The 14,394-nt window shown below is 30.8% G+C and overlaps 1 protein-coding gene across 1 annotated transcript in view; it reads right to left on the bottom strand.

The window, feature by feature from the left end:
- The window catches only part of Gnf1 (germ line transcription factor 1), a 99,644-nt gene that overhangs the window by 5,054 nt on the left and 80,196 nt on the right, over nt 1-14,394 (bottom strand). Inside the window, exons 12-14 of the mRNA XM_075354941.1 lie at nt 8,075-8,220; nt 4,445-4,658; nt 4,036-4,236 (exon numbers count right to left, since the gene is read on the bottom strand). Coding sequence (XP_075211056.1) covers nt 4,036-4,236; nt 4,445-4,658; nt 8,075-8,220 — 561 coding nt within the window. The remainder of the gene's footprint in view (nt 1-4,035; nt 4,237-4,444; nt 4,659-8,074; nt 8,221-14,394) is intronic.

Genomic DNA, 14,394 nt, shown 5'->3' with positions numbered 1-14,394 from the left:
TTTGATATTTTGTAACAACGGCTGCTTAAAACTTAAAACGTTGAAGACATTTTCAAATTATTTTTTTATAATTAAATTAATTTACAAACCAAAAAACAATTTATTCTAAAAAGGATCAAATTAACAATATAATTTTAACTATTTTAAACATTAATTAAAATAAATCTTGTTTTGAAATCTCTTCATATTGAATAAATATATTTTACTAACAAACTAAAATAGAATTATATCTATTCTTAATAGGATAGTTGCTTGCTGCCATTACATGACAAATCATCATCAACGTGGAATTAAATAATGCTCAACTGCATTATTTAATTAACATTCAATTTCAATTAATGCAATATTTTTAACATGGTTACAATATTGTTCCCACTTGGAGTGTCCATGGTTGCAAATTTATCTTGTAGACATTTCTTGATGAATTCTCAAGTATTATCAACGTTATGATTGCCAGCATGCCATTTATCTTTTGACCATATTTCTTCAATAAGGTTTAATAGAGGATGATATGGTGGCAATCTAAGTAGTGAATGTCCATGTGTTTTTACTTCACTGTTGCATTTCAGCTTTTCTCGAATTAGAATTTGGAGAGGGGTTTCTACTACATTGTGATAAGAGGCATTGTCAAGAACAACTAGTGAATTATCTGGAAGGTTCGCAATGAAATTTTCATGGACCCATCATTTGAAATTTGAGAAATTCATATCACCATGGTAATTCCTGGATTTATTACCTGATTTAAAAATAAGTAAAGGGTTTAAAACAAATCTGCTTTGTCTCAAGCATTAAAAATATTCAGTCGGTTTCCTTTGTAATTGGTACAACATATTCCTCATTACTCCCACCTGACCAGACTTTAATTGTAGTGAAAAAGTAAGGATGTAAGTTTCATCAACATAAACTGTATTCCAACCATAACATCAATACTGCATTATATGTTGTAAATAATTAATTCTACTAATTCAAATCTATCAAACAAATAATATCTATTACTTGTAGTCTTCCTTCATTTGAAGCCAAAGTTCTTTACAAGAATGTGAAAAGATGACTTGCTTCCTTTGTAATTTATGTCTGTAACTACCTTTCTATAAACATTTGATAAAGTTGGTCTTAACTTTTCTGTAGTATGCATCTCATTTACTATTCATTGAGTTACATCTTGATTAAATTTATCGACCATCGATTTAAATTTACCTTTTTTTTCTATTAATGTTTGGGATTTGGAATTTTGAACTGCCAATTGTTTGGGATTTACTTAGAATCCTCCAGACGGTTACTAATACCAATTGTAGATGCAGTGTTTTAATGGTATCTAATACTGCCACTTCATTTAACTTAAAGAAATTGTAACATTATAGATTACCTCTCTTGTTAGTCCAAAAATTATTTTTCATCTGCCTAATCTGCTTTTAAACTGTGATGATTTTACATTAAATCACTTGTGAATTAAGCTTACAGATTACTAAACACAAGTTTTCTATCAAGTAATTACAGCTGTTTCAGTTGCATTACAATTGAATAACAAAAAATAAAGTGGGAAATTTTAATATATAAAAAGAAAAAATTTTAATATGTAAATTTCCCTGCATTAAAAGAGATGCTACTGTTGTTCAGTAGCATGTAAATTAATCTGAACACAAGGAATTAATTTTTTGTTTATTTCTACGTGTGGGTACAATACAATGCTTGACAACAACTAATGTTTAAGTTGTCAGTGTAATATGAAGTTATTCAGCAATTTTCAGGTAATAAATAGTGTATTGTAAAAGTATTTCATTTTTTGTTACAAAATCATATCTTTGTATATCTTGAATACATAATTCCAAGAAAGTGTTCGAAAATTGTTTCTCTTTCTGAGCATACTAGTGTAATAAGAATAACTTCTGAGTATGATGTTGGACTAGGGACAGCAAATGTTATTTTTAAAAAATTGACCGAAATTGGTTCCTTTTCACCTCAAAGGAGAGGCAAATTTGGCTGTTAAAAAACTACTCCAACACATAGTTGTTTATTAGTGAGAAAAATGAAACTTGATCCACAATTATCTGCTCTGGTTTTAAATCGAGAATTAGGAGCAAGTGGAACAGATGTACAAGTGACAACTGTTAGATGCAGACTTCTTGCAGCTGGATGGAAAGCTCTTTGGCCAGCTAAAAAACAGCTTTTAACAGCAGCATTATGCAAAAAGGGTTATTGTGGGCCAAAGCACATGCTAACTGGACCAAAGAAGATGAAAAATGTTATGTTTTCCAACAAGTCATGTTTTATTTTCAGGGGCAAATATTTCTATATGTTAGAAAAGCCAAATGAAAATATATCACCAAATCATATTCAACAATCAGTTAAACGTCATCAGAAAAAAATCTTTTGGTGGTTCTTTAACATCTGAAGGCCCTTATTGGTTACTTCCAGTAGATGGTATGTTGAAAAATTATGGATAAATCAAATTCCTGAAGAAAAAGGTTGTGATACAACTTCAAAACAAATTCCCACAAGGCAATGGAGTGTTCCAACAAGATTTGGTGCCATGCCATACTGCCAAAAAATACAAACATTTTTTGAAGAATGAAATCAAGTGCTCCTGTGGCCTGACAACTTCCCAGACTTAAACCCAATTGAAAATCTTTGGGCAATAGTCATAAACAACTCTCAAAAATAGATTGTAACAAAAAATTTATTCATTAAAGCAATAATATCAGTTAAGGTTCCAGTTGATGTCAAAGGCCTTCTTGGTCGAGGGTCACCTTCAATTGACTGATGACCACTTTTAAATTATGAAAACCATTTGCAGCATTGCGTACGACCGACTCAGAGCATCATCTTCGTAAGCTTGTTTCACAACTTGAAAAGTTTCTGTGAAAGTTTTCCCCAGTTTCATGCAAAATTTTACGTTTTGTTGCTCCCGAAAAATATACATTACAGAAATCGTTATTAACACTTAAACACATTGCACTCAAATAACAATAACACGAAAACTAAATGAGATATCAACAATCCAAGAACATGTGGTTGCAGAGAAGGTTATGCGGAACACAATACTGCCAACCGCATGTAACTAAATATCTTAAATATCTCTGTTGGAGCGTAATTAAAAAGGTTTCGTTATTTTTTGAACAGACCTCGTATGCAGCTGTTTTTAGCTGCTATATGAGCAACTTCATAGGAAGCTAGAATAGCCATTTCATTGTTTGAACTTGATGAAAAACTCATTGTTAATTTCTTACACTCGTTTAGTTGTACAAGCCTATTTAAAAAATATACATGTGTTTCAATTACACAGTCATATGTCTAGTTTGTAAATGCCGCCACAGTTTTGTTGGTTTCATGGACTCACTTGATATATCTTATATTGTGAATCTGAATTCCAAGAAATTGTACAAACACTTCAGACATTTCTTTAATTGTATGTGAATTTGAAATGCTGTCTTTCCTTTTAGAAGCTTTAGTGAGCCTGATTTCAACTAGCATCCATGCTGTTCAAAGGAAAATTAACTTTAAATCACAAGTACCATATTTTGAACTTCTAAGAGAACAATTAATGCAAGTCCAAATCAACCAAAGTAAACATCTGAAATACTGGAAAATGACCACAAAGTACAAATAAATGCTACTAAAACATTTAAAATTTTAGGAGTTACTTCTGCCAACAAATGACAGCTGGTAGGAAAGAAGAGTTATCAACTCTACCCAAGTTATGGTATAAACATTCCTTTGGAAATTCTTGTGACAAAACTAAAATTATTCTTACAAACCGAGAACATGATAAATTGAAGTTTAAAATAATCTTACTTTGAAAATAAAATTAATTATTATTTTTAGAGTTGTTGATATTCTTGAGGACCCCCTACGGTTCTGTGATCCCAAGTTGGGAACCAATGTTCTTCATCTATAATGATTATATGTTTAGAGCTTTACTAATGTTTCTGATCGCCTGATTTGCAAAAAATTAATTTCTTCTCTAGTCTATGTTTATATTTTTATTAATATTGCAATATACAAGATTTCCTACCAATAATTTATATGTTATCTCACCACTATCATTGCATCGACTTCAATGCTGTCTTTATCTTCTTGTTCTTCTTCTGATTCAACAGCTTCATCGTTTTGAAGATAGAGATTTTCAGTGTCAATTCCAGCATTTCCACCACCTCTACCTTTTTTAACTGTTGTTATCACTGCATAAGGTGACAATCCACTTGATTTATTATATGCTCTAGTAAATGCTGCTTTTACCTTAACAGAAACAATGAGTAATTATGAGCAATTCAAAAGAATATAACTGACAATATTTGTAAACAGGATAAAGTGAAGTTAGCATTACTAAGAGATATTAACAAAAATTATTTTATGTAAAAACAAATAACTTTTAAATATAAAATGATTATAGTTAAAAAACTAAGATAATGATCTTACATTACATAATTTCTTCTAAATGACTTACCTTACTCTCTACTTTATCCATTGGATCTTTTGTGTTTGGCCATTTACATAATTCAGATAAGCTCTCAAAATCTTCTTTTAAAAGATCATAACTCTGTAAAGAATTTAAAGCATCAGGGACACCATCACTGCCATTCTGCACTAATGGTCTCACTATTAAATCACGTAAATGATTTCTATAATCTAGATTAATTGCAACTTTACTGCCAGATACCCTGGAAAAAAATTTCTAACAATATAAAAATTCATCATAACTGTTAAAATGTACTGTTGTTCATGGAAATATTAAATTTAAATCTATAAAGTTTATTTACCTTGGATTTTAGATACATGAACTTAGAGATTTATATGTCTACAAGCTTTTTATTCTGTTTTTTATGAGGCAACTAGCTGCAAAGGCAGCTACAAAGTAGACACGCTCTCCACAGCTAAGCCCTTTGGGTGGGTTGCCCTGTTGGGCGACATCTCAGAATTGGTTTTATTAGATGTACAAAATTTATTACCTACTGTGTAAAAATACTTTTTTTAAATGATGAAAATTGATATAACAAAAGTTAAATTAGAAATTTAACTCTAGAAATTGATACTAACGAATCAAGATTTTCCACTACATGCCTACTTTTTGGTTATAATTCATTACTTAATAAAGAAAAACAATCACATAAAAAGAAAATGTTATTAATATATGTTTTGCATATACATAGATATATTGATATATAATAATATTTCAAATTATAAATAAATGTACAATAATTAGTAAATTGTATTAATATACTGTAAATAAATTAAAAATGTAACATTTGTTTATAATTTCTAATATCTTAATAATTTATAATAATACACCTTGTTTTTTATGAGATAAGATCTGTTTTTATGTGGTATTATGTATAAATCAATCTCATATTTATACAACCTAATAGCTTCAGAATTTTTTTTTTTAGCCGTTTGAGGATATTTTTATACATTATTTAAAAAAAAAACAAAAAAATAATTAATGTTTCTTTTATGAATGTCTTTTAATAATTTTTAGCATTTTTGTATTTATGGGTTGGTTGATGTAATTTAGTGTTAAACGCTAAATTAAGAAGAGGTTTTTTTTAATGTAAAAAGCTGTGTATAAATGCAATATTAATTTATTATGTGAAAAAAGCTCTGTTCGAAGGTAAAGTGTGGTAGAAAAGGATTTATGTTATAAAATTACTTTAATAAATAGATTACCTAATATTTATCTCAAGTCTTTAACAGTTAAAAAATAAATAATAAATAAATGACAAATTTAATTTTTTTAATAATAAAATAAAAAAATGTATATATACAAGTATAAAAGTATAAAAGGTGTATACAAGTATTCACCTGACCACCAAGAGACATGTACTAATGAATCGGGATTTTCCACTAGTTATTGGTACATTCTAGTGCTAAGCTAAGAGGAAAGGACACACACACAGACCCACATACAAATGCCCTTTAGAAGGGTAAGATAGAACACTAAAAATAAAAACAAGTGTGTCGGTGGTTGAACACTCGATGGAAGAGAAGTTTCTTATGCAATATTATATGAATTATTAATAATGCAAAATAAGATATACACAAATAAAAATTGTTTTATTAAGAAATATGAACTAACAATGAAATACACATATTATAAAAAATATTTATTTCATGCATACATGCACAAGCTGTGTAAGAGAGTGACAGCGCGTACTGAATACGCACGTTAGTATCTATATATAACATGCGATAGGGATAGTGGGGGAATCAGCTAATGCGACGACACTTTTTTCCTGGTTGACTCCCCATTCTGAAGCATGCATTAAGATGCTTTGCTTCAAAAACGTTTTAAGACTGAAATGAGAGTGACAGAAAACAAAAACATCAGCAGAAACTTAGAAAGAGTAGAAAACTGAGAAATATGGATTCACCGGTGAAGCAGTTCATTCAGTTTTACTCTTTAAATAGGAAAATTATTTTAGTCTTTGTACTCTTCCTTATGCTAATATTTATCTCATCATTATATTCCTTTCTGTACCATTTCATTCCTATCTATTTTGAAGCTGAATCCAATTTTACATAGTCATGGCCATGTATGATTTGTGTGACTGTAATAAGTATTTTGGCTAAGAAATAACTGTAATATGAAGTTACTTTTAAATGGATATAATTAAACTGAACACCAAGTAACATCATTATTATTACTTTTAATGGACAGTCACAGAATAAGATAATAAAAAAGAGACAAAGAAAATTTTCATAAAAATTAGCATTAAGAACAATGCTGAATTGAAATTTAATTTAAGAATAAGCAAAATAAAAAAAGCTAAGAAGCTGTGGTATATGGTTATGAAGGAGAAATATTTGTTCATCCAGGAATTCAAGTTTGTGATCAATCACAAGGTTTAGCTGTTGTTTTGAATATCTGTAAAGTGTAATATTTCTACCATACATAAAAACATTCATTAATATTTCCTCAGACATCTGTCTGATAAGTGAACCGATTGGTCCATAAACAAAATAAAGAAATTGTTAAAAAGGTTTATTATTTTATTAGTATTACATTTTTTTTAAGCTGGATAATTAGTGAAATGTTTGCCTACAAAAATACCGTATGGTAGAATTTACCCTTTTTTTGTTGAAAATTATTGAAATTGTTTTCTGTTGAAATAAATAAATAAATACATATATATATATATATATATATATATATATATATATATATATATATATATATATATATATATTATGTGTATATGTGTGCACACGAACATGCATATGTATGAAATAAATTACAAAAACAATGGGTACTGCATCATTATCTAATGTAAAATCAATTAGCAATCTGCATATTTTAAGTAAAAACTGTTGTAAATATGTCTGAAATGCAAGAGAATTTCTAATGGCAATAAATATACCTTGTGTACATGTTTCAATATGTCTAATCATCATCATAATAAATGCAATGGTTATTTTAGATAACTTGACAGCAGTCAAGTTGGAAATAGCACAGCCTCTTAACATCTTTCTAGCATAAGCATTCGCATCATGTATATCTGAAAAAGGGATAAACCAATTTTCTGTTGACTTCTTCACTGAACCAATGTGTAGGTGGCTAAATGAAATGGGAAATTTCAACATTTTTAGTGGAAGCCCTGGAGAGTTAATAGTCTAGAATGGCAATTGGCTTCTTGCTACCCAACTTTTGTCTATTCAACCTATCACAAAGCAGTGTGCAGATATACAATTTACTTTTTCAGACAACACAATGAGCCTACATTATTAAGGGTATGCTATTCTAATTCAAATTATGTAATCTTTTTGTGGGTTCATAAAAAAAATAAAGTACACTGAAAACCATACTCTAAGAAAAAAGCTACAAATGTAGCTAAACTGTAACACAGTCATGGAGTGCTTCAAGAGAATAAAGGAATCCTGTATAAAAATTGCCATCGCCTATATTTGCCATTTTAAGACTTCATGTATTCAAATACCACATAAATTTAAGATGATTAATTCTAGTGACTATAGCCTTACTTTACTACTTAACTCCACAAAGAGCCAAACACAAATGTTAAATAACAACAATATTATCAAATTATTTGCAACATAAAAATACAAACTCTAATTAAGAACCTACTTCAGCCTTGTATGAACTAATAACTCCTGCTGTAGTCTATCCATCTTATTTTTTGTTGAATTTTTACCAAACCAAGCAGGAAAGTTGATCTGGCCTCCCATATGACCTTTCAACGTATCACCAGGTACAACTGAACTAAATATTGCCTACAAATTACCCCCACCGCAAAAATAAAACCATTATTACAAAGATAATTCATAAACACACATAATAATGAATAAAAATAAAAAGTGGTATAAACAATTACCTAAAGTATGAGAAATAAATTTTAAACAAAATAATGCTTATAATGCATTCATCATCTTATTACTAATTAAACGATTTAATACTTGAATATCCTAATTTAGCATTATTACAATACTCTTTCCAATAAATAAAAATTCCAGCTAATGCATTGCATTAATATTTGTAAGTATAAGTTATCAGAAATAAAAGTGTATCTATCTTATGTCAATCTATCAAATTTAGTTAAATGAAAATAACTGAAATGAATCTACAAGGGTTATTTTTTTCAAGGTCTGATTGGTCGCGAAATAAAAACCCACGCAAAAATCAGATGAACCTTTGTGCATATGTGCTGCGCAGCGTCTCTAGTATGGCCTTCAATCACGCCGCGTCACTTCGTTTAGTTCTAGACACGCAGCTAGCACGTAAACATGTCTACAACAGTAGCATCTCCCCCCAAGTGTGAAGTGCGTGCGGTAATTCGATTTCTTCAGGCTGAGGGGGGTAATGTAGCTGAAATTCATCGATCAATAAGTAATGTGTACGGTGAAACTTCAATGAGTGACAGCAAAACGCGACAACGGTGCAGGAACTTTAAAGCAGGACGTACAGATGATCATGATGCAGGCGGTCAGGGAAGGAAGCAAGTGTCAACCACTTGAGAACCACTCAAAATGAGAAAATCGTCGGTTCACAATTTCTGTATCGAGTGATTCGTTTCCTGAAATTTCAAGGTCAGCTCTCTACACCATTGTGAGTGAGAGACTTCAGTACCGCAAACTGTGTGCGAGATGGGTTCCCAAGATGCTGTCCGACCATCACAAAACAATGAGAATGGACGCCTCTCTAACGTTTCTCCAGTGCTACCACAATGAAGGAGAAGATTTTTTGAACAAAACTGTCACAGGGGACGAGACATGGGTCCATTTCGAAACTGAAGAAACAAAAGAACAATCCAAACAGTGGATGTGTTCTCATTCTCCAGTAAACCAAAGAAGTTCAAGTAAACCTTCTCCAACAGAAAGTGTATGGCTACAGTGTTCTGGGACCAGAATGATGTTTTCTTGGTGGAATTCATGGAATGTGGCACGACCGACTATCACTGCAGCCTCATACTGCACGACTTTTCAATTTCTACGAAGGGCAATTCAGAATAAGCGGAGAGGAATGTTGTCATCAGGCATTGTCTTTCTCCATGACAATGCTCGGCCACACGCTGCAGTTGTAACAACAAAGCTCCTGCTGCATTTTTGTTGGAAGTGTTTGATCACCCACCATACCGCCCAGACTTGGCTCCATCCGATTTTCACCTCTTTGCTCACATGAAACGCTGGCTAGGAGGACAACATTTTGGCACAGACATCGAGCTGCAGACCAGTGTAGAAACATGGCTGAAAACACAGGCGGCTCCATCCTATGACGAGGGTATTGGAAAGTTGGTACCATGCTACGACAAATGTCTAAATTGGAGTGGCGACTATGTAGAGCATATGTAAGTGTGCTATGAATAGCATATGTAAGTACTTGTTACAAAGAAAAAATTTTTTATTTTCACTGTGGTTTTAATTCGTGACTGATCGGACTTTGAAAAAAAATAACCCTCGTATGTTAAAAAAACTGTAAACAAAATCGAATACTTTATACTGATTATGATTGCCAAGTAAACAAAAAAATTTAGATACATAACTCAAGGACAATTATAATGTCAGAACCAGTCTTAATTAAATGAAATTTAATAACTTTCATATATATTTTGAGATTTAATATCTTTCATACATATATATGAAAGAATCTATTACTGACAGTCCATTGTCAACTAAATATTTAAATAAAAAAATGAGAACCTTGAAATCAAATTTAAATGCAAAAAAAAGTAAAAATTAATATTGATGGAAGTACTATCCATTATCTATTAATAGTTTATGGTTTATAACTGAATATTAAATAGGATTTTTAGTCACACATTACTAAAAGAATCATTAGAATAAATTCAGTAACATATTATTTTTAATAATACAATGTAATATTTATTTAACAGTTACCAGTTTTTAACAAATATAAAATGTAGTAATAGTGTATAAAAGTAGAAGTCTCTTAATTACAGTTGGAACTGCCTCACAAATCTATAAGAATGAACGTACTATTTCTTCGGATTCTACTTCTTTTGCAATATACAATATTTCGGCTTATGAGAAAGGAATGGCCTTATGATTCTATTGCCATTTTTAATAAATTGCCAAATCATATGAAAAGGCTTCCGACCAATTTATTTAAAGATTTTCTTTTACAAAAACAATATTACTCTGTTGATGAATTTTTAACTAATTTTAACATGCTTTATCTAATTCCCATTCAAAACATACATAAATATGTGATCAAAATAACTTTCAATAGTGGCTTCAGAATAGTGAATTATTTTATAGTAATTTTTTATATTTAATCTGTTTAATTTCAACATTATTTCAGGTGTCTATAATTAAATAATTAATATGGACTTATCTATTTTATATGGTCATCAATAACTTAATATGGTCATATCTATTTTTTATCTGATGATTTGTTTTTGTATTTATAATTTATATTACGAGGGTTATTTTTTTTTCAAGGTCCAATCAGTCACAAAATTAAAACCACAGTAAAAATTAAAAAAATGTTATTTGTAACATGTACTTACATGGTACGCTATTTCTCTACATAGTCGCCACTCCAATTTAGACATTTGTCGTAGTGTGGTACCAACTTTCCAATATTATCGTCATAGAATGGAGCCGCCTGTGTTTTCAGCCATGTTTCTACGCTGGTCTGCAGCTCGATGTCTATGCCAAAATGTTGTCCTCCTAGCCAGCATTTCATACGAGCAAAGAGGTGAAAATCGGATGGAACCAAGTCTGGGCTGTATGGTGGGTGATCAAACACTTCCCAACAAAAATGCTGGAGGAACTTCTTTGTTACAGCTGCAGTGTGCGGCCAAGCATTGTCATGGAGAAAGACAATGCCTGATGACAACATTCCTCTCCGTTTATTCTGAATTGCCCTTCGTAGACGTTGAAGAGTCACGCAGAATGAGACTGCAGTGATGGTCGTACCACGTTCCATGAATTCCACATTACACAGTAGCCATACACTTTCTGTTGGAGAAGGTTTGCTTGAACTTCTTTGGTTTACTGGGAGAATGAGAATGCATCCACTGTTTGGATTGCTCTTTTGTTTCTTCAGTTTCAAAATGAACCCATGTCTCGTCCCCTGTGACAATTTTGTTAAAAAAATCTTTTCCTTGATTGTGTTAGTGCTGGAGGTGTCCATTCTCATTGTTTTGTGATGGTCGGACAGCATCTTGGGAACCCATCTCGCACACAGTTTGCGGTACTGAAGTCTTTCATTCACAATGGTGTAGAGAGCTGACCTTGAAATTTCAGGAAACAAATCACTCAATACAGAAATTGTGAGCCGACGATTTTCTCGAATTGCCTCATCCACTCGCTCAACGAGATCATTGGTTGACAATCGCTTCCTTCCCTGACCGCCTGCATCATGAACATCTGTACGTCCTGCTTTAAAGTTCCTGCACCATTGTCGCACTTTGCTGTCACTCATTGAAGTTTCACCATACACATTACTTATTCGTTGATGAATTTCAGCTGAATTACACCCCTCAGCCTGAAGAAATCGAATTACCGCACACACTTCACACTTGGTGGGAGATGCTATTGTTGTAGACATGTTTATGTGCTAGCTGCATGTTCAGAATTAAACCAAGTGACGCGGCATGATTGAAGGCTATACTAGAGACGCTGCGCAACAAATATGCGCAAAGGTTCATCCGATTTTTGCGTGGGTTTATATTTCGCGACCGATCGCACCTTGAAAAAAAATAACCCTTGTGTAATGATGCAATCTATACCATTAGATCAAATCAACTCCTAACTCCAGGACTTATTCTCCAAACTTCAGGTACTGATTCAAGACACCAAAATGAACAAAAAAGTTCACATTGACATCATAAGTCCTTTTTTGCTTTGTTTTCCTTCTGAACGTCAATCTGTGATTTTCAACATAAACGTTTTTTCACGGGAACAGTTAAACTTACTTTTATTAAATTTGGCAAATCTAAGAGTATCTTCTTCTACAAAATAAAAAAATTTGAAAACATCACCTTCAAAAATTTCAAATGGCAGCCATCTTAATTTTTTAATCTTCAATATCTTCGTATTATTTGTTCGATAAAATTTTTACTTCTTACAAAATTTATTAAGAATTTTATTTTGAACAAAATGACACCTCATTTGTAAAAATCCATTGAGATACAATCTGGTTATTCGAAACCCAACAGTATGCTTGTGCACTTTAATGCAATCTGATAATTTTTATTAATTTGCTATTAGTAATTTTCATTACATTTAGTGAAAGAAATAAAAACAGGCAGAAAATTATGAGTATGCATTACAGTGTACAATTATACTGCCAGGTTAATTGTCTACAACAACTTGATTGTTTGTCAATGGAATAAGGCACTAGTCTTATATTTGCCAAATTTAATTAAAGTAGGTTTACCTTTCTGAGATAATTTTTTTTTGAAAATCATAAAATGGCATCCAGAAGGAAAACAAGCTAAAAGGACTTATGTCGATATGAACCTTTTTGCTCAATTTGGTGTCCTGAATCAGTAACTGAAGTTCAGGGAACATATCCTAGAACACTCTGTATAAGTTATTGTTACATACCTATTAAAGTATTACCTATTAAGTATTTATTTACTTATTCCTTTATCTTTATGCTTGTTTGTAGTTACTTTATATATATATATTCTTAAAGTAACTAAAAATAAACATTTATCTCCTTAGGTATAAAAGATTATGTAAACTACAGCACCATTTGTAGTACAATAAAATTAGGATGATTGATCACAGTTAACATTAATGTGAAGTAATGTAACTTTAGACATTACTTTAAATCTACGGTAAAATCTAATTAATGAATCTTACTGCAAATGAAAAAGAAATGCTCATGAACTTCACTTGATATCTGAATAATTTAAAGCAAATTTAAATGAGTTGAAATATATTTCACAATGAAATACTTAATGCATTTGGTGCTGAATAAACATTGCAGCAAATTACTTCTTCACACTAGCTGAGTTTGCAGCTGTGATGCCATATTTGCACATTCCAAATCTCATGATAAAAATAACATACGTGAATATACTTTTACATGTGGGTATGTAGGTTATTCTATTTTGAAAATAATTAAGCTTATAAAGGAAAAATAATAAAACAAAAAAAATAGTTTTCAGAATTGTTTTTTGATGTTTCTTAAGTTTTTTTTTTGTTGAGACAATTGAAAAGTATAGAAAATCTACTCACTCATATTTGTACATATAACAGAACTGTGTTTAGTTATGAACTGGTAGTTTTCATTCTTCATGTAAATATGGATTTGCAAGTGATTTTTCTTATGTACATATAATTTTAGATTGATTTCAAATTATACCTATTACTATTTAAAAATATTTTCATTCACACAATACTGTTTTTGAAGCTACAATCTGTAACGTATTCTTTATATAAACATGAATGAATTTAATAAAAAATTATTCATTACATCATTGCAAATAAAATAATTAGCAAAAACATTTTATTTATTATAGCAATTCTTAGAATTTATAGCAGATAAGTTTTTTCTAATCCTTTGAAGTAGCTATTACATAGTGATTCTATATAAAATTGAACTCCTTATAACTTGACAGTTTTATAATATCTGCAACATCCTAAGAAGTAGCTAACTGATAATCAAAAGTTATTAAGTAAAATTCAGATGAATCAGCCATGTTTAATAAACTATTCTCCATATACTACCAACGTTAGGAATGCTAGGTAAACTTCTATGCATGCTGTTGGTATACATAAGTAGCTAATGCAGAAAGAGATTATTATTTATATTAAATAAAAAATAAATGCTGAATTTAGTTTTCTGAAGTAATTATTTAAAAATATTTACAATGAAGATTTGAATAAGTATGAGGGAAAAAACAAAGGCAAAGAAATATCTTATTATGTAGTAACATTGGGTGGCCACTGGTTTGGGCGATTTGTAATGGC

Source organism: Lycorma delicatula, chromosome 1 (genome assembly GCF_047948215.1).
Source record: "Lycorma delicatula isolate Av1 chromosome 1, ASM4794821v1, whole genome shotgun sequence".
Classification (NCBI taxonomy): domain Eukaryota; kingdom Metazoa; phylum Arthropoda; class Insecta; order Hemiptera; family Fulgoridae; genus Lycorma; species Lycorma delicatula.
This window is presented reverse-complemented; position numbering and strand designations above follow the sequence as displayed.